The sequence below is a fragment of the Chinchilla lanigera genome, unplaced genomic scaffold (assembly GCF_000276665.1).
Source record: "Chinchilla lanigera isolate Chin_1 unplaced genomic scaffold, ChiLan1.0 scaffold00012, whole genome shotgun sequence".
Lineage (NCBI taxonomy): Eukaryota > Metazoa > Chordata > Mammalia > Rodentia > Chinchillidae > Chinchilla > Chinchilla lanigera.
Window position 1 is genome coordinate 3,979,440 of NW_004955413.1, and position 23,521 is coordinate 4,002,960.

Sequence of the window (23,521 nt, forward strand, 5' to 3'; positions counted from 1 at the left end):
GTGAAGACCCTAGGTTCAGTCCCTTTTTTATTTTTTCATTTTTGAGGCAGGGTCTCAGTAAGTGTTTAAGTTGTCTAGGGTGGGCTCAAACTTCACATCCTCCTGTCTCAGCTTCTCAGAGTGCTGAGACTACAGCAACCACCACCATGCCCAGCTTGGTTCTGAGTCTTATGACAACCTCTTCCCCTTCACCTTTTAGCTCTCCTAGGGCCACTGAAACTGCTGCTATTTATATGCCAAATAACTTAGCCCCTGCCGTCTCACTCCAGGCTGATAGATGGAAGTCACTTCTGACCTATGAGTCTCCCTCAGCAAAACAAAGTCTGAAACACTGAAATGTATTTCGCTGTCATTATCTCAGCAAATTCTTAGGGAATCCTTGCTCAGTCCCCTCAGCCTTTCTAAATGGAAAAGCTAGGGAAACATCTACTGGTCTCCTTCAGGCAGCCATGTCCAGGGCTCAGACCTTTCCTCCTCCTTGCAGCATCCTCAGCCTAGGACAAAGGCTGCCCTGGCCACCATCTGTCCTCTTGCTCCTCTCAGCTGCTGGGCAGACAGCCAGGTGGCAGGAAGCAGATGCTTCTTCAGGGCAGTACCCTTGAGGGTACTAACACCCTCAGCACTGCAGTCAGGGAGGGTGTTCTGAAGGTTTTGCCCATGAGAAGGAGAATGGCAGAGGGGGGCAGGGGGATTCTGCACAGCCTACATACACCCAGCACCAGCTCTAGAGGTTATCACCACCAAATCTGGCACCGCCCTGCTTTCTTAGTGTGAGTGTAACTTGCCAGGCTCTATTTCTCAGTGGTAGGTAGGGTTATGCTTATAACCCTCACAGGGATGTTGTGAAGATTAAACAAGATAAGGAATGCAAAGCTGTTAGCACAGTGCCAGGCACACAAGTGCTCTGTAAAGAAGAGCTCTTCCTAATGAAAGCTCATCTCCCCAGGCCACCCTGCGGAAGCTGAAGACAGAGGAGTACCTCAGACAGAAGAGGGAGCTCCTGGCCCTCTACCAGGACCAGGACCGGGAGTGCCCCAGCACCAGGCCCTCCACACCCTCCCTGGAAGGCTCTCAGAGCAGCGCAGAGGGGAGGTAAGACCCACCTGTGCCACCAGACGGGAGACCACAGGCAGGGAGGGGGAGGGAAGGAGCCCAAAAGCCTGAGAAGTGCCAGCACAGCCTTGGCAGAACTGGCATAAATAAAAGGCAGCCGGCTACAGGCTGGAGCAGAGCAGGCCTGAGAAGGGATGCCTGGGACAGCCTGTAGGGGGAGCCAGCCTAGGGCGGGCACAGTTTGAAGGAAACAGAAACAGGGCTGGAAAACGCCTGACGAGGAGGAGGATCCGGAGTGAAGGGGAGCCTGTATTGGTATACCATCAGCGCGGCCTGGCAGCGGCAAACCCAGATCTCCAGAGTGTGCGAGGGTCATCCAGGGTAACAGCTGTTTAACAGCGTGCTTATGGGAACAAGAAGAATCCATCGCTCTGGGTACAGTTTGCGGCACCTCCTGTGGTAACCTGAGTTATCCTCACCTCCGGACCTGCTGCTCCACACAGGTCCCGGACCTGGTGCCGTGGATAAAATGGCTTGGGGCAGCCTGAGCTCTTTCAGTGATCACAGTTCAGACAGTGAGATGAGAAAATCCCATGTACAGGGGATATGTAAATACGTTTAGAGGAGGAGCCATTTCTGGACAGACTCTTTAGGGTAGACTTCCTGGGCTTGCACTCGACCCCAAAACATGAGTCTGGCCCCTTGCTTTTCATTGTAGGACTCCCGAATTCACCGTCATCATCCCCCACCTCGTGGTGACAGAGGACACAGACGAAGACACTCGCTCTGTACCAGATGATACCTCAGACTCTGGCTACGGCACTTTAATCGCAAGCTCGCCCAAAGGGTCTCCCTCCCCGCTGAGCCGTCTACGCCTCAAGGCTCTTCGAAGGGACCCCCGCCTCACCTTCTCCACCCTGGACCTCCGAGATGTTCCTTTGCGCCCCCAGCCTCCGGACCCCCAAGCTCCCCAACGCCGAAGCGCCCCTGAACTGCCGGAAGAGATCCAAAGAGGGGGCAGTCTTCCCAGGGGAGATCCGCCCACCTGGTCGGAAGAGGAGGAGGAGGAGGAGGACGAGGAGGAGGAGGAGGACGAGGAGCAGGGGACCTCGGCTGGGCAGAATGTGGTGGTGGAAACCCTGCACCGAGCCAAGCTGCGGGGGAAGCTCCCGCCCTCCCCGACCCACGCTGACTCTGCCGCTGACTCTGCTGGGGAGAGCCCCTGGGAGTCCTCGGAGGAGGACGAGGGGCCTCCCTTCCTGAGCCTGGGGTGCAGCCCCCATGCCCACCCACTCCGGACTGAGGACATGCTGCGGGAGATCCGAGAGGAGCTGGCCAGCCAAAGGATCGAGGGAGCCCCGGAGCCTCGGGACAACAGGCCTCGGAAGCTGACGCGTGCCCAGCTGCAGAGGATGCGGGGACCCCACATTATACAGCTGGACACCCCCCTGTCTGTGTCGTAAGTGCCAAAGGGAGGCTGGCATAGGGCGGAATAGGGAAGGGGGTGGTGGGCAGTGTAGGGTGGGAGGGGTCACAGGACGACAGTGCAGGCGGAGGACCAAAAAGTGCCCTTAGCCTCATTCCAGCCCAGCCTGATCCTGTGCTCCTGCCACCCTTGACCTTCACCTAACACCTGCCTCCTTGCTTTTCAGAGAAGTGTGAGCAATGCAAAGGACCTCTGGCGTTTCTCCCAGAGGAAATGTCTTCCCAAGAGTGCTGGCCACAGCCCCACCCCTGGATTCTACCTCAAGGACTTCCCCTGAGAAGCCTGGCCCAGGCATCTGGCTCCTTCACAGGACTGTAGATTTATGTATCAGACACCACGGAGCCCTACATAAAGCTGTGTATAAAAATGACAGTTTTAAATGGGCTTGGTGGCACACCTGTAATCCCAGCACTCAGGAGGCTGAGGCAGGAGGATCGTTTCGAGTTCAAGACCAACCTGGGCTTCAAAGTGAACTCAAGGCCAGCCTGAAATGCATATCGAGACCCTGTCTCAAAAAGAATGATGGCTTGGTCAGCGGTAGACGCGGATGAGGAGAGGGATCCTGGGTGCGCGGTCACAGGAGCACAGGCTACTCCACCAGCTGCTGGGTGGTGAAGGGGGTCTGCTTTGTGCCACCCCAGAATCCCAGTCTCGCCCCAGCCTCTACCCCCAGAATACCCCACCAGAAGAAGAAGTTTAATTTCAGAGTTTTAGTGTATTTACAGAAGTCCACAGCTCCAGCTGGAGGCCCAATGCTCTGTGCTCGCTCCTGCCTGAGGGCAATCCAGGCTGTTTCCATTAGTGTGATAAGACTGAGACAAAGATTACTTAGCTACTGTGAAAAAGGCCCCGGAACCACGCAGGGTCCCCAAGCAGCCTTGCTGAGCCCTCCACACCCAAAACGCGCCTGAGGCATAGTGCTCCTTTCTCCGCCCTCACACACAGCCAGCAGTGAGCAGACCCACGCCCCACTGCCTGCACACACCGCAGGCTCCAGCGCGGTGGCAGGTAGCTGAGAAAAGACTATGTCCACCCGCTGAGAGGGTAGCACCAATTAAGTGGCCAGCTCGTGCCTGTTCCTCCAAGATCTTCCTCGCGGGGGCGAGGGGGGGACCAGCCCACAGGGCACCTAGTGAGCGACGGTCTTAGCGTGATGTCCCAAAGAAAGTGTCCAGGACTGAGGCCGGGCGTGGGGCGGGGCCTTACCCGGGAGGCGAGGGGTGTGTGGCCTCCCTCCGGCAGGCGGGACCAAGAGGGGTGGGCCATGGGCGTGGCCTCATCGGGAAAGGTAGGGTGCGGGCAGCAGGGAGGCGGGGCCGCGCAGCGCCTCCTGGATGTCCTCCAGGCAACCCCGGAGGTCCATGTCGCACAGCACGCGGCCCAACAGGTCCAGCGTGGCCTCGCGTCTTGGTGTGTGCTGCCGCCAGGCCGCCAGCATGCTGTATTGCGCCTCGCGCAGGCAGCGCCCGTTCTGCAGCTCCAGCCGCTCCATCTCATGCTCGCTCAGCCCCAGGCGCCGCATGAACTCCTTCCAGCGGGTCGGAGGCACGCCGTCCACCACAGCGTACAGTGTCACGGGCTCGGCTGCCAGGGACGAGGCCTCCACTGGGCGTGGCCCGGCCCGCCAGCGTTCACACTCACCACCCGAGACCTGCGCGGGGACGCTGTCCTCCCTCTTGTGGCCATCGGAGCGGATGGGCGCAGAGGTGAGCACAGGGGAGAAGATGGGCTCAGTCTCCAGGGATGGTGGGGCCACCTCCCTGTAGGGTGCCGCGTCCCTGAAGTTGGGCCTGGGCCGGGGAGTGAAGGTGGAGCTGGAGGGGAGGCTGGAGGTGGGGATGGGGCTGAATCCCAGGGTCGAGGTTAGGGGCTTGGTAGTAATTCCTTCAAGCTCGCCCTGAAAGAAAAGACACCGCATTAGTACGAGGAAGGCGAAAAGCCCTCTTTATTCTAGCCAGGGGCTAGGTGGGATGGAAGTAAAGGACCGCAGTGGTGCAGGGTATTTGGACGGGAGGAGATCGTAAAGAGCAGACAAGGACATTTGGGTATAGGCCCTGGTTTCCTCACCTCTTTCTCCGGTGCTGATTTCCCACACACTGAGAAAAAAGAAACAAAGTGTCATAAATTTCACTTCCCCTCTCGTCCCTCACCCTGTACTGGGGTTGCCATGGGGACTTGTGGTGACATGCTTCAGGGCCTATGAGGCCCAAGGGACGAGAACTACTGAAGCAGCCTGACCTCCCACCAGCCATGGAGGGCCAGCTCCTGCTGAGACACTCCCCGCCCCTCCATCTTTCCCACCCAGCCTCCTGTGCCCTCCCCAGGTCTCTCCTCACCAATGGAGTAGAGCTTGGGTTTCCACCGCGGGTAGCGGCACATTAAACTGATGAAGAGGAAGACTAAAAGGCAAAGGCCAAAGAAGATCACCAGGGGCAACAGCACCGTGGTACCTGGAGACAGAAGTAGATCTCATGAGGCGGGGGCAGCAGGGATGGGTGGGAGGGAACCTAAAGAGGAAGGAGAGTGCGGGCAGGTGGGCACAGGCTCCAGGGCACTTCTCACCTGAGTCCTGCAGAGGCTTAATTACGGCACTCGGGCACACTTTTGTGCACTCAGAGTCTTGCTTACATCTGAAAGAAGAGAGCACTGGTGAACAGAGGCCGCATCACTTAGAGGAACACAAAAGAAAACACAGAGAGAGATTGTTGGAAACTCTTTGCTGTAAAAGAGTTTTGCTAAATAAATAAATAAAATAGTTCTGCCACCTCTTAATCTAATGGAATTTGACCTACATTAAGAATGAATGCAGAAGAATGAAACATAATTAATCAGAATCATGTAATTTTAGAATTAGAAGGGATCTTTTGTTTTTGTTTTTTGAGACAGGGTCTCACGATGTAGTTCAGGCAGGCCTTTTTTTTATTTTAAAAATAAAAGGAGGAAAACATTAACAGACAGACAACCTTTTACAAAATAGCAAAAGAACAGTACAGAGTTACAAACAAAGTGGTAGGAAATTAACAATACTTGTTGTATTACATATTGATATCTTCAAAGTGGTTTCTCATGAAAACAGATAGAGACATGCAATATTGATCAATCAAGCATTGACAGTTTCTTTCAGCAAAGAAATAGAAGACAGTAGAACAACTATGTTAACTATCCTGTATACCCACAAAATTTCTCCTTCTTTCCCTTCTCTTTTCCCACATCCCAGTTGCCCTTTACCCTTGAGTGTTTTCCTATCATTTCACAATGTCTATCATACCTCCGAGTTTAAATTAACTCTTTCAGGTTTTACACTAGAGGCCTTGAACTATCTAGCCCAGGCTGGACTCAAACTCACAGCAATCCTCCTGTCTCAGTCTCCCAAATTCTGGGATTACAGGCATGCACCACTATGCCCAGCGTAGAAGGGATTTTGAAAAAGCTGTGTTGAAAACAAGTTAAAAGCAATCAAGACCATAGGGCCGGAGATATAGCTTAGTAGTAGAGTGACAGCCTAGCACTCACAAGGTCCTAGATTCAATCCCCAGCATCATCACAAAACCAAACAAAAAATCAGTCAAGTATAAATTCTAGCCCAAGGCCAGGGATACAGCTCAGCAGCACAAGCGCCTGCCTGGCATGCACAAGGTTCTGAATTCAATTCCTAGTACAAAAAAAAAAAAAAAAAATTCCAGCCTATTGAATGGCTAACAGTGTGCTCTAAGTAAGCCATTTCACCTCTAAGCCTCAGGGTTGAGGGGTCATACTCACCTCAGTCTTTTTTTTGTTTGTTTGTTTGTTTTTTTTGTTTTTTCTCCGGTACCGGGAACCGAACTCACGACCTTGCGCTTGCCAGGCAGGCGCTTTTGCCGCTGAGCTAAATCCCCAGCCCTCACCTCAGTCTTGAGGACTTAAATAATTATGCTTGACATACTAAGTGCTCAATAAATGGTAACTGTTTTTGAGTTTTTATCCTTGTTTTACAGATGAGATTGTGGCACAGAGGGGTGCTATGCTTTGGACCTGGAATGTCCTCAAAGGGATCATGTGTTATAGGCTTGGTTCCCAGCCTGTGGTGCCATTGCGGGGTGGTGGAACTTTTAGGAGGTGCAGACTCATGAGAGGAAGTTAGGTGATTTGGGATGTGTTCTCTGAGATGTCAGGACCCTGGCGTCTTCTCTCTTTGCTTCCCACCCACCATAAAGTGAGCAGTTTTGTTCCACCCTGCATTCCCAACATGATGTGCTGCCTCACCACAGGCCCAAAAACACAGCCAACCAACCATGGAGTGAACACTCAGAAACTGTGAACCTAAATCAGTTTTTTCTTCCTTATAAACTGATTATCCCAGTTTTGTCAAAGCAGCTGAAGACTAACAGAAGATGTTAAAGGGGTTTTTCTCAAATGATATGGCTAGTTACAGTATGTGACTTGGAGGGTGGGGTCTGGTATACATGTGAAAGCCTTCTATAGAACAGCACATCTTCCCCTACTGGGAGCACCCCTGGGCATTGCAGGGAAGTCCTCTGCAGAATCCAAAAGCAGAGAGGGGCACTTCTGCCACCTCATAAACTCATGGTGACACCAAGTGGGATAGATGTAAGAGCTCTTTCAAGAAGAGATGAAACTTAGTGGAAAACGTGGAAAATAGGGTTGTGTCAGACACTTTTTACAGTGCTGGAGAATTCAACCCAGGCCCTCCCACGTGCTAGGCAAATGCCCTACCACTGAGCTATACCCTGAGCATCACTGCTCTGTACCTAAGTTAAGGCTCAGAGATCTTAATAACTTGCCAAGGTCACACAATCAGTAAGCAGCTAGCCTGGGGTTTAAACACAGGTCAGTTCACCTCTGAGAACCTTCCGAGTTTCTTTTGTGCAAGTGACTGTGCTGGAACAGGCTTTGTGGGGGCCTGGTCAAGGACATGGGGGGGCATACTGCAGTGACCTTAAGATACACAATAACATGCAGCACCATTCTTTACATACCATACACACGTGCACGCACATGCACACATGTGTGCACAGCACTGCCAACTAAGCCATGATATATCATCAACTGTAAGACAGTCTGATTTCACAAGCATGGATGTGAGCACCCTAGACTCGACAAACACTAGTAGCACTCGTTGACCAAGGGCCCGAAAGCCTGAGTTGAAAAGGTTCCAAGTCTTGAGTATGAGCTTCTATTCCCAAATGCTTTTTAAAATTTGAGGACCATGTGGGGAAGAGGGAAGGAAAGAATTACCGAGCATCATTTTAAATTTTTTTTTTTTTTTTTTATCTTTCAGTGCTAGCGATTAAGCCCAGGGCCTTCGCACCCAGCCCTTTTTCATTTTGAGACAAGGTCTTGTTAAGTCACTCACTTGATCAGGCTAGGCTCAAATTTGCAATCTTCCTGCCTCAGCCTCCTACAGCGCTGGGATTATAGCCTTGGGCTACCACCCACTCAGCCAGCCAGTGAGAGCCTGAACACTCTGAAGATCTCCCTTGCCTTGCTCCTAGTTCTCAGCTACCACCACCCCTCCCCAGGGCACCTCATACCCCGTCCCATGCCAGCACCTGGCGGATAGATACTCACTTGCTGCAGGAGACACACTCGCTCCCTCTTAGAAAGAAGCCTGTGTGGCAGGTGCACACGGTGTTCTGTTTCTCCTGGCCTGTGGGTAGAAGCGCCACATGCTAAAGGACATGCACCCTGTACCCCAGAACCAGAGGCAGGCAGAGGGGCAGGATGGGGTGGGCAGACCGTGGGAGCAGAGAGGAAGGAGAGGAAGAGCCTCTTCCTGGGAAAGGTGCAAAAGGTGGCGCCCTTCCTTCTGGGCTGGGCTGGCCGTGGGGTGGGGTGGGGAGAGGGCATGGGCGTGGGCCTGCTGTGCTCACAGGGGATAGTCACAGTGCCATTGAGGCAGAGGCTGCAGTTGATGCACTGGAAATGTTTTTCACCAAAATAGGCCCGGAACTGGTTCTTCCTGCAGCCACACACGGTGTCCCGATCCACTGTGCAGGAACTAAGCTCCACCTGGAACAGTTCTGGTAAGAAGAAAGTGAGTGTGCCTCCTTCGTTGCTTTCCCAGATTAACTCTACTTCCCCTTTCCCTGCAGTACTGGGAACTGAGCCCAGAGTGCTCCACCGCTGAGCCACACCCCAGCCCTTTGTAGTTTTTATTTTGTGATAGAGCCTCACTTAGTCCCTAATCTTCCCAGGCTGGCCTGGAGCTCACAGCCCTCCTGCCTCAGCCTCCAAGTAGCTGAGATTACAAGCATGCACCACTGTCACTGGCTTCTGCATCCCTTCTTGACATCCCTCCCATGCATGTCTGTCTCTGCAACTCATACTCACACCCGTGCACACACATCCTGCCTGCACCACCAGCACCAATTCACAGATCTCCCAGCAGCACACGGGTGCCTCTGTAGCCACAGCGCCAGGACCACACCTACTTCCAGAGCCCAGCGCTGCCCGGAGACTGACCTTCCCGACAATGGGAACAGCCGAAGCACTCCCGGTGGAAGTTCTCAGAGGAGGTGAAGGTGCCATTTTCACACTCCCTGCAGTCTGTGTCTAGCCCTGGGCCTGGACAGTCATTGTACAAGTAGGTCCCTATGAACAACAGGATGTCAGGGTTAGGCTGCTGTGGAGAACCCGAGAAAAGAGCCTTGTGCTGAGGAGACCAGCCAGGGCCACTTCCCTGAACTCCCTAGGCGAAGAAGGAGGGAGAAAACACAGCGATGGGGGAGAGGCTTGGGAGCAGGGACCTCAATCCTAGAATATCTGGAATAAGCAGACAAAAACTCCAGGCCCCACAGCTGGGAGACTCACCGTCACCACTTCTGCCTACCTTTGTGGCACTTGGTGCAGCAGATGGAGTTATTTTTAGGGTGGCTGTATTTTCCCTGGGGACACAGACTATCCCTCTTCTCCCGATTCCCAAAGGGAGGGACCAGGCCAATGACACCTGATGTGTGTATCCCCACCAGCAGAGCCAGGAGCACCTGGGGGAAATCAGAGGAAAGAGAATACCATTAGGAGAGGCAGGCATGGGGGGCTGGGTGGCAGCACCCCAACACCTCTGAGTTCAGGACCCTGCTCCAGCCTCCTCCCTTAGCTGTACACTGCTTAGCTTCTAATGGTCCCATGTGCTGATTCTTGTTCCTTCAATCCAAGGGTCGTGGGCCCCAAGCCTAGCCTTGCTGTACCCGGACAGTGCCCCCTGCAGCCCCCAGTGCTGGAGACAGAGCAGATATTCAAGGAATGCTTTACGGTTCTTGCTGCTGTTGCTCACGGTACTGAGGATGGAACCAGAGGCATACTTTCTGGTGTAGGACACAGTGTGTGCATGCTGAACACACAGTCTACTGTGAGACACTGTACACCCCCAATCCAGAGGATGGCTTCTGGATGGGAAACTGGCAGTTTACTTTGACGATGGCCCTTTCTCCTGAGAGGAAACCCTAAAGATGGGGGAAGGCATTTCTCCAGCTGGTGTGGGGTTCCCTGGGCATTCGTGTAATAACTATTCACAGAGGTGAATGGTTAGATTCCATAAACTCTCCTGGATTATGTTCTACACCAGAAAGTATTTTTAAAATATCAGATGGGCATGGAGGGAAGTGGTGTCCCCTGACCACTACTTCTGAGAAGTGGGCAGAAGCAAAAGGGAGAATTTCTTTATACATTTATGGTAAACCCTTCTTAGGACGCTGTCCTCACACTCCCTGCCCCTGTCCTTATGCTGGTAGGTTTACACACATACCCCAGGTTGGCAAAGACAGACGGGGCGGGTGTCAGAGCAAAAATTGAGGGGTCAGGCATGGGGGAGGAGTGGGAAAGCTTGGGAAGCCAGGAAAGAGCAAGGGCTTGTGGGTCACAGGCAACTAGAGCAGGCTAGAGGTGGGCCAACAGGTCAGGAGCTGAGGGTGTGCCAGGGAGTCCCGGCGCCCTTTGCACAGAAACACACTCTGGGAGGCTGGCTGTATAGTCTTGAGCCAAACCCACAGGAGCTGAGGAGCTTTCCTGTTTCTGGCTTCAGTTTCAAGAAAAAAAAAGCCAGAAGTCAGTATTTAGCTCCTATTTTCAGATTTTGCTCTTTGATCTCTCTCAGCTGGATTCTGCTTCTCCCTGGGTCTTCATTATTTCTCCTCTCTTCTATGAGTAACTTTATGTAAAGATAGAAGTGTCCTCCAAGAATGTCAAACACTGGGGAGCAATAGACCTATCTGATCACAGAAACCCCAGCCCAGGAGAAGAACTCTTCACAGCTCCAGTTTTTAAAATGGCAGGCAACACTGCGAGTTCGAGGCCAGCCTGGGCTACAAAGTGAGTTCAAGACCAGCCTGAACTGCATATCGAGACCCTGTCTCAAAAAGACAAAAAAATAAAATAAAATGGCAGGCAGGTCACAGCTGGTCATTCGCGGGGAGCTGGGAGCTGCGACTGCAGCAGCTGCACGGGTCCGGAAGCCCATGCCTCTGCCACAAACCTGGAATGCCACTTGCCACTCACAAAAGCCCAGCAGCAGCCCCTGTAGCCGGGTGCCCCCCTCCACTCAGGACAGTGCCTTCCAGGGCAACAGGAAGGGCTGGTTATGGGAAGAGCTTCCCAACCCCAAATGAGCGGTTTCTTTCCCTGAAGAAGAGCTTGGCGCACCTAAGATCATTAGCATCTGGGAAGCCACCAGGGCACTGAGGGCAAAGCCAACAGGCAGACCCAGTCAGGAGGAGGGCTGGGGCTCCAGTGGGGCAGCCTTGGAGGGGTGAGGGGGAGCTTCCCTAGAGGGAGCTGGGGAGACAGGCTTTCCCAGGCCGCACACTCCTGTCCCTCCTTCTCCAGAACTTTGGGGGTTAAATCAGATCCGGGAAAGGGAAAATCTTTTCCCAGCAGCTCCGCCCCGGTGACTCAGGCCAGAGGGAGGGGATCTAGAGGAGAGGAGAGGGAACTAGCAGCTTCCCCAGCTCCTCAAAGGTCATGAGTCAGCAGAAGAAAGGGCCCAGCCAGCAAGTGGGAGCCCAGCTAGCAAGTGGGACCCCATCTGATCCTTCTCCCTCCCACCCCTATTCAGAGCCCCTTTTCACCCCCTCTCCCCCTCCAAAGAGTCCAGCAATGGACCCCTGCCCCGCTTGGCCCACAGATTTCGGGAAATGCCTCCCTCTCCTACTCCATCCCAAAGGGAAGTCTCCCTGACCCCTGGCTTCCTCCCATCAGGTCAGGAGCTGCCCCTCTGGAGGACGGCTCAGATCTCCCTGCCCTCGGCATCCTTCCTTTGGACTTGGCCACTCCCTGGTCCTGCTCCAGCAGATAAACCCATTCCCTGTCCCTGGGCTCTGGAACCAGCCCCTTGACACTCCCCAGTTCCAGCAGGAAGCAAAAGCGAGGCTGCCCTCCCACCCTGGGTTCACCACATTCCCACAGCCTGCTGGGTCTGGGGAGTTGCATCAGGTTTGGGGGCTTCCCTGGGTCCAAGGACAATCCTTGGGAATCAGGGCCAGTTCTGTGGCCCCACAGTTCCTCCCCAAGCCAACTGGCTGCACAGGAAAAATATAGAGTCTGGACATCCACTTCCAGGAATAAGGGAGCAGGCAGGAGTGGGAACAGCACTCCTCCAGATCCACTGCCCACAGCAGGGCTCCCAGGCCAGCCCTCTCTGACTCCCACAGTGCCGGGGCCCTCGGGCTCCCCAACAGTGAGCACAGCTGATCAGCGCCAGAACCCCCTCCTCAGCAGTCACGTGGTGTGATCAAGAGCAGAAGCAGAGGTGCGCGCCGAGGGCCAACCCCAACCTGAGGGCTTCTCTCATGGGGTGCTGAGGAAGGGCAGGAAGCAGGGGGTGTCTATGGAGAGACAGCTGAGGGGGTGGCCCAGCACCTCTCCAACTCCCCTACAACTTCCGCCTGGAGAGGCTTTAAGCTGAAGTGTGACTTCCTGTGTAGAGGGTGCAGAGGGGGGCAAAGAAGCGGACATGGACCCTGTGGTCTAACCCCAACCCAGCCACCTCCTTCAGAGACCCGCTTTGCTGTGTCCTTCCCCCGCAGCACTGAGTTTGTTAAATTAAAATGTGTTTGTTCCATTGCATGTCACAACCTCAGGGGAGCCCAAATAGCAGCCACTACTCCCAGGGCCTGCTGAAGTCCCCCTCCTGCCCGTGAACCCCTCCACCAATAGCTCCCGGCTCCTAGACCAGAGCTCATCGGACACTCGGCATTGGTGTTGAATAAACTGACTGTGTCTACTTTGGGCTTTTATCATAATATGATTGTTTCAGATAAGTAGATAAGATCTCCCTGACAGACCACAAGCCCTGTGAGATGAGACATCACAGAGATTATTGGTCAGACCTAGTCTTATCCTCCTACCTACCCAAAGCCAGGCCTGCAGAATGGGAAGGACACATGAAGATGAGTTTATGATCTGTCTTCCAGGTGAGGCCAGCGATGCCTTCACAGGGAGGTGAGAGGCAGCAACCCCCACAGGAATACATTTATCTCTGAAGTTTCCAACCATGCCCCTCCTCCACATGCACATGCAACAGAGCACACATTCCTCTTTCTTTTGTCTTTTTGAGACAGGGTCTTGCTGTGTAGTTCAGGCTGGCCTTGAGCTCACTTTGTAGCCCAGGCTGGTCTCGAACTCACAACAATCCTCCTGCCTCAGCCTCCCAAGTGCTGGAATTACAGATGTGTGCCACCACGCCCGGCTTCACTCTTTTTCTGAGACCACTGGCAAGTGAGTGCAGCCACTCCAGCAATACGGAGGAAGAGAAAGGTTGAGACCCTTTGCTCCAGGTGGCTGGACCTGCACTTTCACCTGGCCTTTCCTCAACACTTAGGGTGCCCAGAATTGAATTCATTCCTCTCCTTGTGTAGACGAAAGTCACACCTCTAACTTCTAGGCATCAGCACCAAGACCTTTGCCACAGCTCATGACCCCATCCCCAGCCCTGCCCCATGCTGTCAGTTCATCTTGCCAGTCCTTCCTCTGTGATCTCTCTGTGCTCTCCCTTCTCTTGGTTGTCTCACACCTGGATTGTTTATTACTGTAACTGTCTTCCTCTTTCCTACCCCAATCCACTCTACCCACCTTCTTTTTTCTTTTTTGAGACAGGATCCAACTATGGTGCCCAGGCTGGCCTTAAACTCCTGAGCTCAAGCCATTCTTTGGCCTCATCCTCCCAAGTAGTTGGGATTATAGGCGCCTCCCCCAGCTCCCCACATACTTCATCTGCACGCATGTTGCAGCTTGCACAGGGCTGTGTGGGAATCCTCCTTTCCACCTTCAGGCCTGACTTCAAACAACATCTCCACAGGGTACTCCTTTCCCGAATGTGTGCCCCGGAGAGCCCTCACTGCTGTAGGACTCAGTCCAGGCAGAGTGGGCTTGGGGAATAACGAAGGAAGGCGGGAAAGAAGGGAAGAAGGAAGGAGGGAGGGAGGAAAGAGGAAGGGAAGAAGGGAAGGGAAAGGAAAGGAAGGGAAAGGAAAAGAATTCCTCCACCTGAATCCATACTCAAGATTCTTTTTTCAATCTTCCACACTCACCCCAATGTTCCCATCCTCACTGTCCTTCACAATGGTCATCCCAGCTAAGGTGTTCAGCTCATGTCCCTACCACTCCTCAACAAAATCCCATATGTCCATTCCTCTGCCTCCCCCCAAACCAGTCTCCCAGCTCCTCTGCCTCCTTCCTTCCTAGCCACCTGGCGAGAAAGTGATTTCAGATGTCAGCTCCAAACCTACTTTTCTAGGGGCCTTTCCCTCCCTCACCCATCAGACCAATCCCTTGTTCTTTTGTTTACTCAACAATAGTTCAGGGACACAGTCTCTAGCCAGGCCAGGCCCCACCTGGGTGCTGGGAATGGCAGGATGGGTAATGGCCAGTTCATGCTTTGAAGAGCTCTGGATAGGTCAGAGACACCCACCGCAAGCCCTGGACCTGTGCAGGGGTGCCTGGCCCACATCGAAGGAAGGGCATCTGAGTCAGCTCCTGAGGCTGAAATCCACTGAGCAAAACAAGGCAGCTGGACCAAGGCCAGTCCCCTTCCCTGTTCCGCCTCCCATGCTGCAGGACCACAAGCCATCAGCAGTCTTTTCTCCAAGTGTTTCTGAAATGCCTTTTCACTGTGAGCCATCTTGGATCATATAGAAACTCAGCTCACTTTGCCACACACAGTCCTGTCTTTGCCATCCCCTCGGCCCCCCAGCACCTCCCACTCGCACGCCCCCTATACACACCACACTCACATTCTCTGTTGAATGGTGAGAAACTGTGAAGTCCTCTGCAGACCTCACCTGTCCCCTGTCCCCCTGGCTCCAGGCTGGCTTCCGTCATAGGATGACAGCCACACCTGGCTCCAGCAGCCCCCACCAGGTACCTTCATTTACTCTAAGCTTCCCAGAGAATAAGGACAATAAATACTCCTAACAACATCACTATAAAAGCCACGTGTTTGCTGTGTGTTTTCTCCCTGCTTTACCCTATTTCCCCTACTAGGCCCTAAACTAGAAAACAGAAGTTTCATTCACCACTGTAATCCCAGCACCTAAAACAGAGTTTAGCAGAGTATATGCTTGATGAACCGAATACATACTTCACATGTACCCATCTATTTAATCTTAAACTCACACTAGGAGGTAGTGACCACTATGCCCATTTTAGAGATAAAGAAATTAAGGCATGAAGGGGTCACAGAACCTGCCTAATTCATTCAGCTAAGATGTGAAGGAGTCAGGTGATCTGCAACTACAGAGAGAGCAGAATGAAGAGGACCTGGCAGCTAGACAGTGAGGGGGAGGGAAGGAAGTCTCTGGAAGGGGAGAGTGGGTGGGCCTGGGGGATAGGAGGAGGGAGGAGGACAGAGCAAGACCATTGTAGAGGCAGGTGGGGGTCTAGAAACGTAGGACTAGAGCAAAGGGAGGGGACTGGATAGAAAGGGGCTCAAAAGGCGCTCAGGAGACAGACTGGAAAGGAAGGGATGGTGGGAAGGACAGATGTAAGACACTGAGGAGAGGGCAGGCAGGGAGGCCATTGTTCCTGGCCCAGGGAAGGCCAGCAACCTGGAAGAGGTTGCCCACACAAGCAGCAAGTCCACCTGACTAGACAGGTGAGGGGCTCTGGGTATGTGATGAAGATGACCCCAGGACATGAGGAATGTCAAAGCACATTAAAACAAGCTAAGGTCAGAGAAAGGGACATTTTCCAGTGACGAAAACAACTTGCTCCCAACTTCCCCAAATTGAACTGTGGAGTAAGAAACCAAGTGATTGTTGTTTAGGTCTGGGGGGTGGGGAAGCCAGCTCAGGGACACTGACCAGGCGGCGGAGGTGCTAGCGACCTGGGCAGCATAGTTAGTCCAACAGAGGCAACCTATATGGAAACCAGAGCCTGGGGTGGAAAAGCAAAAAGAAGCTCCTATGGCAAAGGCCCTGTCCACCTGACTGTCCTGCCCCTGTCCTCTTTCCCATTCCATTCCCAGGTACCCCATCACACAGCTCCCCAAACCTACCCCACCAGCTTGTCCCCTTCCTGGACTTGGTTTCCCCATTTCACAAGTCGGCTCTCTAACAGGGTTGCCCAGGCAGATTCCACAGGTCCCCACAGCCGGCAAACTCCGGGGCCAGCCTCCTGGGCCGGACGGAACAGAACGGGATGGTCTACTTGCCCAGAGCCCTGGCCTCTCTTCTGAGGCGCCTCTTCTTCCCCTGCCAAATCCCCACCCCTACCCCACACAGGCCTGTGGCCTGCCCCCAGGGTCCCACACAAGGCCTGGTCAGGCCAGGACAAACTTGCTCCGCTGTCAGGAGCCGGGGCTTTCACTTTCTCCTCTTCAGACGGCTCAGGGCAGCTGCCTTCTCCTGGGCTGGGTGACCAGGAAAGCTGCCTGCCAGGGCCTGAGTTTAGTCCCAGCAGGCCCGAGGGTGGCAGCAGGAACAGGCCAAGGCAGGAAAGTCTCCCCTTCCTGGGAAGGGCCCCCTCCTGCCAGCGGGCTCCGGCCCCACCAGCCCTCTCCTTCTCCCCTCTCACCAGCAGCAGCAGCAGGCCAGACACAGTGGGGAGGCCCATATCCGGCCAGCGGGGCCTCTCACTCCCCCATTGGGGCTCGGGACTGCTGCGGTGGCAGTGGTGTCCAAAGTTGCTCTGACCAGAAGGTCCCGGGAGCCTCGGCGCCTCGGGGCCTCGGGTTGGAGGAAGGGGCACGCAGCGTTGAGACCAGGATGGAGATCACCGCCCCATCCCACAGTCCTCAAACCCCAGAGGCCAGAACTGAAGCCCGAGTCTGAACACTCTGAGAAAACTAAGGCGAGAGAGGGTGGGAGGGAAGGGAGAGCAGCAGCGAGGGCGGTGTTGCAAGAGCACAGACAGGAAGAGCTGGGGAGGAGGCTGGAGGCGGAGGGAGGCGGAGGGGGAGGGGCGAAGGCCTTCAGCGCTTTGCAGCGTCCCAGGCTGTGCCACCAGCACCCAGGGGCCTGTGCCCCCAGCTCACAAATCCCACCACTCCCCTGGAACACCACGGGGCATTTTCCAGATGGAAAACCAGCCCATCACTGGCCTTTCCCAGGTGGAAAAACAATGGGAAGACCTAGAGTTGTGGAGTCAAACTTACTGTGTTCCAGTTCAGAATCCTCCACTTTTTAGCTGGGTGAGCCCAAACACATAATCCTACCTCTTTGAGCCCATTTTCCAATTTTTGAAATGAAAATAGCGTCTCTCAAAGGGCCTCTGGAGGGTTTACTGAGACAGGACAGAGGAGCGGCTGTCACACAGGGTAACGACAGTACTCGGTATCCCTCAGTGGTCCTTCCCTGTACTCAAGAGTTCTCCTCAGCATGAGTCGTAAGCCTAGTTTTCTGCCCTGCCTGGGACCTTGACCCTCAGCCCCCTCCTTCTGGCTCTCATCTGGCAGGTGACGGTGGCTGGCATCCTGACACTGCCACCAATCCTGGGACATCAGGCAAACACGCACCTGAGCCTCATTTATTAAGTGGGGAAGCACATGTGTGCCCACCTATGTGAGGAAAGCGATGCTGGGAAGATCAGTGAGACCACATCCGTGAAGGCGCCTTGAAAACACGGGTATCTCTGAGGCTGCTGCCAGAACATCCCAGCATCCTTTCCTCAAATATTCAGTTGCACTCATGTGCACTGAGCCTAGAGATAATTTACTACAACCTTCTGGCTTTAGAGACGCCCAGCACATTGGGAGGCAGAGCCACCAGAGAACCCCCAATTCCTAGCTCCCAGTCCATCTAAGAGAGACACCCAGCCACTTTTCCCTCTGTCCCTTGGAGCTGGACCCCTGTTATAGATGGGCATCTATGGCATCTCTGTTTGAGCAAGTTTTCTCCCAAGCGAATTCCACAATACAGGCACAACATTCACCCAGTGACCGGCCCTGTACCCAGCCCAAACTCAAGTCTTTCATGGACTGAGGTGTGAGAAAAGCAGGGAGGCCAGAGGAGCAAGGTCCTAGGGCTTCGTCACTTGGAACCAGAGCTCCCAGTCCCTTCTCCCTTTAATCCACAGCTGACCTCCAGCCCCAAGCCCACTCCTGGCTCTTGGTCTCCCTTCTGTGATTTCCAGCACCCCTATTGGTAGATCAGTAGATCTAGGTCGTGAATAACTAGGTAACTGGGCCTAGGTGCGCTGCCCTAGGGGCTGACTCCAGTCTGGTCCACCCAGCAACTTCTGACAACCCAGGGATATGGGAACTGGACTTGCAGAGGAAGGGACTCACTACATGAAAGCCCTGGGGGAGGGAGGAGTGGACCCCAGACAGAGCTCTGGAAGAAGCACGATTATTAAAATAAAGTCGGGGGTCAGACTAGCCAGTGTGTCCTGTGAATAAGCTGGGAGAACCTCAGGCTCCTCATCTAAAAAAACAGAGAGGCCTAGGGGGTATAGCTCAGTGGCACAGCCTTTACCTTCCAAGCACCAGGCTTTGGCATCCACCCAGCACTGAAGATAGATAGATACAGATGACAGATGAAATGGGAAATGTGCTAACATGCTAGTACCTCTCACAGAGCTGATTTGATAATTAAGTGCAGATAAAGTATTTAGCAAGTTTTTGCCACACATTAAACATTCTACAAGCCCTAGCAATATTAGTAGTTCATATTAATAACAACTTTCATGTTCATTTTTAGTGTTACAAAGACTTTAGCATAGTCTGTACAGGCTGCCAAAGTTATTATGCACAGCCCAAGACAAAAGAATTCTCTTCATGATTTAAGATTAAATGCTGATTTACTAAGTTTAAAGCTTTGACACATGTAGTATTAAATTGTTCAACAGAATTTTAAAAATAAATAGAAGAGAAGGTGGTAAGAAGTAGATAGATCTAGGGATATGAAAAGGTAACTTGCTTGGGGCTGAGGGTGTATCTCAGTGGTAGAGCACTTGCCGAGGATACACAACACCCATTACCAAATGGGTATTGGTAATGGGTTCAATACCCATTACCAAAACAAGCCCAAAAACCTAGGTATTACCTTGAGGAGGCCATAGTCCCTCCAAGAGTAGAAAAAATGATGGTGTGGCTGGATTGGGGAAGAGATGGAAAAACAGAAGAGGGCCGGGATAGTGATGACAGGGTTGGCTGCTGGGCTTGGGGAGCCAATGATGAAGAGCTTGAGAGCTGGTTGTGGTAGCACAAGTCTGTAATCCCTCCTACTGGGAAGGCTGAGACAGGAGTATCAAAAGTCCCAGGCCAATCTGGCCAATATAGTGAGACTGTCTCAAAAATTAAAACTGAAAAGGACTGGGGATATAGCTCAGTGGTAGAGCTGCCCAGGTTTGATCCTCAGTACCACACAGGAAAAAAGCTTCACATCAACAGAACCTTGTCCCCCTTCACGGCTCACACAGGCACTTTAGCGCCCGTAGACACACACATGCACACAGAACCTGAAAGGACACTGGACAGAGTCCAGCTGACATGGGTGCTCACCCAACCTTGTCATCCAGGGCTCCACCCTTCCCAGGGAGGCTGGAGACTCAGTTCCCAGCTGGTTCTGTCAGAAGCATGAACCTGGGCCAGCCACTCCACCCACCACCCTCATTAGGAAACTGAGACGTGAGCCCTGACCCAACTCCTTGGGGTAACCCACAGATGGGCTGGGGCTGGGGATGCTCCAGGTGGACTTACAGGCAGCCAGGGAGACTCATCCCTGCTAGACCCCTCTATGTCCACCTGGTTCTCCTCCCCTGCCAGGGCAAAGGGCACGGGCACAGGGTGGGGCACGGCTGAGGGCGGCCACACCTGAGGGCTCTAAGGAGGAGGTGGCTGGGACGGCCATTTCCCCCATTCAGCAAGAATCGCGGAAAGGGAAGTCAAAGCCATCACAAGGGTCCAGGTCATGACCCTTCCTATATCCCTACGTCCCTTCACTTGGTCCTGGTCCTTTTCCCTCAGATCCTGCTTCTCCTCTGGACCTTGGGACAGAGAGAGTGTAATGAGTGAAAGTGAGACCAAAGCCGCACAGGAAGCATCCTGAAGGTAGCAAGAAAGATTCACTTCCGGTTCCAGGTCTGCTGCTGGAGTGGGCTGAGGGACTGGAGCTCGAAAAGCTGGGCTTTCCTCGGACATCCCTGACCCGGCCTCGACCTGTTTCTCCTCTGAGAGTGGGCAGACGCGCTCTGTGACACCGAGTGAGCGAGCCTGCACAGGCTCAGAGGTTTCTGAAGAAACTGGCCTGAATCTCATCAACCCCAGACAGGAGCTGACAGGGAGAAGGGCAGATGAGTGGTGTATGGTGTTCAAATGAGCAGAGGCTCAATGGCGAATAAAGCTGGGTAGGAAAGGAAGCTGGGACACTGGGAAAGTGGAGTAGTCCCCGTCACGCTGGAGCAGGGTCCCTGAAAGGAGAAGCACAGGTCTCTCACTTCCAGCCTATCAACGGGATAAGCGCAGAGCAGACACTCTGCCTGTAGATAGGCGGATGAATCACTCCAGTCTCTCCTATGGCTCCTAGAGAATGGTCTCCTCCATGGTGAGCGGAGGGGCACAGGAGTCTGTCCCCTCCCTGTACCCTAAGACTTCCCAGAAGTGTGGGCAGTGACTCCAGGGCTTGTATCCACTCCATACCCACTTCAGGGGAACCACCCAGCTCTCCACGACACAGTTTTCCTCAACAAACATTTATTGAGTGCCTGCCTACCTACTCCAAGCAGGATGCCAGGCTAGACCTAGAGAACATGTAAATGAACAGAACTTGGTCCCTGGCCAGTAGTCAGGGGAGCAGACACAAATGAATACAAAAGTATAATGCTACACCAGTGCTCCAGTCGATGTCATAGTGTGTTATAGGCATCTGGTGAGAGGGGGTGATCGATTCTGCGGAAGACAGGCTTTCATAGAAGTAATGGTGTCTGAGCAGGGTTCTGAGGGATGCATAGGAGCTCTCCAGGAGATGGCAGAGGAAACTTCCAGGCTAAGGAAATTGCTTCAGCAAACATGCAAAGCTGTGAAGGGCTCAGAGCGGAGGCACTGGACTATGACTCTGTGAGGGCCGGAAGCCTGAAATCGGAGAAGTCTGGGAATGGCTGGGAATGGCCAAACCTTTACTAAACTGGTCTGTTCCAGCCATTGCCCTGAGGAGTCAGGGAAGGGGAATTACCCAAGAACTAAAAAGGGGGCTTTTGGGTGGGGTTCCCCACCCAAGTTCAAGAACAGGAGCAGACGTGTCTGTGTCCCTGGACGGCAGTGTGGCCAGGCCAATCTCGGGCTGGCTCAAGGTTGCTGGAGAGGAGACCTGGGCGAGGCTCTGTGTGCACCTTGTTTGTGTTTTGTTCTGGTTGCTGCTGTTTCCTAGGGAAGTTCCTTGCCAGAGCTCCAAGTCCTGCTCCGCTGATCCAAGGGAAAGGGAGACTTGCCTGCGCTCACAGGAGCTTTGGGCCGCTCCGCCGCCCCTCGCCCAGCCAGCCTCCCCGCTGCACCACAGGCACAGAGGAGCCTCGGTGCCAACTCTCAGGGCTCCCCCAGAGCACTGGTGGCCGAGCTGGCCCCCGCGGAGCCCTGCGGAGGTGGGCAGGCACTGAGGGTGGCGTAGGCGGGCGGAGGGGCTGTCAAGGTCGGGGAGGCAGAGTGGGCACAGAAGCGCAAAGGGAGGGAGGATGAGGGCGTGCAGGCCACCTCCCTGGCAGCTCTGGCCCCTCGTCCTGGAGCCCAGTACCGGCTTCGGAACCTCCGCAGCAGCATGAGGAACGTGATGACCAGGAGGTCGAACATGAGCTCCGCCATCTCCACCACAGACAGCACAGAGGAGCCGAACCACAGGCTCCACTGGCTGCCCAGGTTGGACAGGAGGGTGACCATCTGCGAGGGGGCAGGGATACAGCAGGGGGCGCTGATGGAGCCAAGCCAGCACCCTGTGTGTCCCCACCCCTGGGCCCCTGCCTCAGCATCGCCGAGAGAGCTGGCAGCGAGGCTGGCAGAAACCGGGCAGGTCTGGGCCCCTCCTCACCATCCGGCACACAGGTGCCTCCCCTGTACCCCAAGACCTCATGCGCCAGCCCCAGCCCCTCCTTCCAGCCCTCTCTGCTCACCCTCAGCCACACCCTCCTCTTTCATGGAGGCCCAAGCCCTTCTGGCCGCACAGACAACCCCTTGTTTTCCCAGCTGGCCGACCCCGCGAGACCCCAGGAGAGCCACAGGCTCAGCGAGGCAGGCCCTACCGTGACCGAGGGAGACTCAGAATTGGTCTTGTAGTTCAGCTCCTTGAAGAAGATGTTCAGTTTGGCTACTCCATTTCTTGGGAGGTGGGGAGAGGCAAGAAGAAAGCATTAACTTCTTGGACCCTCTTCCAACTGGCTGAATCCATTCCTCTGCCCAGACCTGTCCTCCCTCCCAAGGATTCCTGTCCCAGGACTACCGTGAGGCAGGACTGACCTCTTGTTGTTGATGGTGTAATTGTTCTGCAGGGACAGCATCTGGAAGATCCAGTCCTGGGAAAGGATGGGGGCGGCTATGAGGTCACACGTTACATGAGTGTGCATGGACCTCCCATTCCTCCCTTCCCCACTTTACCTGGGATGTTGCCGAGGGCCAGCGTGAGTAACCAGCAGATAACTTGTAGATGGTCACACTGAGGATGAAGAAATGCACTTCACTTGGTTTTGGTTTTTGTTTTTGAGACAGTCTCGCTATGTAGCTCAGGCTGCCCTCAAACTTGTGATCTTCCTGCCTTAGCCTCCCAAGTGGTAGTATTACAAGTGGACCCCACGCCTGGCTAAAAATGTGCTTAGTGATGGATTGGGGCTCTTCCACTCAAAAGTTTAGCTACATGTCTTGAATCCTCCCAGCCGCACAGCCCACTGTCCACCCTGGACCTGGGAGCAGGGGGCGCTTACCTGCACGGCTTCCTGCATTTGTTGAAGCAGCCCAGACTGTCAGAGGAGAAGGCCCCCTGGAGCTTATAGTAGCAGTAGCCTGTGTGTACAGAGAGGTGCCTGTGTTCTGAGTGTGCCTCAGCCTTCTCCACCCCACACCCCAGAGCCCCCACTTAACAAGAGCATTATGCAGCATTATCCTGATGTGTCCTGGGTAGGAGCAAGAAAAATGTTAACACATTAAGCAAAGTCAGGAAAGCAAATAGGCTACAACCATGTAAAATGCGATGTGTGGCCAAAAATTAAACCTCAGAAGAAAAATGGGAACAACTGTTGCGTAAGAACAACAGGGTTAAACCACAATGAAAAACCAGTAAACACCCTTTAAGATAAAAAGAAGATAATACAAGTCCTAGGGAGACTGAGGCAGGAGGATTGTGAGTTTGAGCTCAGCCTGGGTTACATGTAAGCTTTTGTCTGTCTCAGAAAACAAACAAGGCCAGGAGCAGTGGTGCAAACCTGTAACCCCAGCACTGGGGAGGCTGAGGCAAGAGGATCACTGTGAGTTCCAGGCCAGCCTATGCTCCAAAGTGCGTTGAAGGCAGCCTGAACTGCATAGTGAGACCCTGTCTCAAAAAAAGAAAAAGAAAAGAAAGAAGAAAAGGAGAGAGA

At 53.8% G+C, this 23,521-nt stretch overlaps 3 protein-coding genes across 6 annotated transcripts in view; 1 reads left to right on the forward strand and 2 right to left on the reverse strand.

The window, feature by feature from the left end:
- The window catches only part of Plekhg6 (pleckstrin homology domain containing, family G (with RhoGef domain) member 6), a 12,890-nt gene extending 9,981 nt beyond the window's left edge, over positions 1 to 2,909 (forward strand). The window contains exons 14-16 of the mRNA XM_005378757.2: positions 947 to 1,092; positions 1,772 to 2,512; positions 2,706 to 2,909. Coding sequence (XP_005378814.1) covers positions 947 to 1,092; positions 1,772 to 2,512; positions 2,706 to 2,715 — 897 coding nt within the window. The 3' untranslated portion in view covers positions 2,716 to 2,909. The remainder of the gene's footprint in view (positions 1 to 946; positions 1,093 to 1,771; positions 2,513 to 2,705) is intronic.
- A 321-nt stretch (positions 2,910 to 3,230) lies between these two features.
- Tnfrsf1a (tumor necrosis factor receptor superfamily, member 1A) lies at positions 3,231 to 16,881 on the reverse strand. 3 transcript variants are annotated; one of them, XM_005378759.2, is made up of 9 exons: positions 16,544 to 16,881; positions 9,369 to 9,522; positions 9,002 to 9,130; positions 8,410 to 8,559; positions 8,108 to 8,186; positions 5,102 to 5,169; positions 4,876 to 4,989; positions 4,607 to 4,635; positions 3,231 to 4,436 (listed from the first exon to the last, which is right to left on the reverse strand). In XM_005378759.2, the coding sequence occupies exons 1-9, from the start codon at positions 16,580 to 16,582 to the stop codon at positions 3,816 to 3,818; spliced, it is 1,383 nt and encodes a 460-aa protein (XP_005378816.1). In that variant the 5' UTR covers positions 16,583 to 16,881; the 3' UTR covers positions 3,231 to 3,815. The 3 variants fall into 3 exon arrangements, with proteins under 3 accessions (XP_005378816.1, XP_013366781.1, XP_013366782.1); XM_013511327.1 differs by lacking the exon at positions 16,544 to 16,881 and adding an exon at positions 16,026 to 16,147; XM_013511328.1 differs by lacking the exon at positions 16,544 to 16,881 and having other exon boundaries at positions 8,410 to 8,548; positions 9,369 to 9,461.
- A 3,762-nt stretch (positions 16,882 to 20,643) lies between these two features.
- Scnn1a (sodium channel, non voltage gated 1 alpha subunit) overlaps positions 20,644 to 23,521 on the reverse strand; it is a 23,514-nt gene continuing 20,636 nt past the window's right edge. For both annotated transcript variants that reach the window (XM_005378766.2, XM_005378765.2), the window contains exons 9-13: positions 22,871 to 22,949; positions 22,548 to 22,605; positions 22,410 to 22,465; positions 22,196 to 22,271; positions 20,644 to 21,836 (exon numbers count right to left, since the gene is read on the reverse strand). In XM_005378766.2, coding sequence (XP_005378823.1) covers positions 21,489 to 21,836; positions 22,196 to 22,271; positions 22,410 to 22,465; positions 22,548 to 22,605; positions 22,871 to 22,949 — 617 coding nt within the window. In that variant the 3' untranslated portion in view covers positions 20,644 to 21,488. The remainder of the gene's footprint in view (positions 21,837 to 22,195; positions 22,272 to 22,409; positions 22,466 to 22,547; positions 22,606 to 22,870; positions 22,950 to 23,521) is intronic.

What these genes read in the sequence shown, in the direction of transcription:
- Tnfrsf1a (XM_005378759.2), bottom strand. Translation starts at nt 16,582, where the DNA reads ATGGGCCTCCCCACTGTGTCTGGCCTGCTGCTGCTGCTG. An exon ending in CTGTTCCCATTGTCGGGAAG is followed by an intron (nt 8,560 to 9,001) that starts GTCAGTCTCCGG and finishes TCTTCTTACCAG; the next exon opens with AACTGTTCCAGGTGGAGCTT. An exon ending in GAGTGTGTCTCCTGCAGCAA is followed by an intron (nt 5,170 to 8,107) that starts GTGAGTATCTAT and finishes CTCTTCTTTCAG; the next exon opens with ATGTAAGCAAGACTCTGAGT.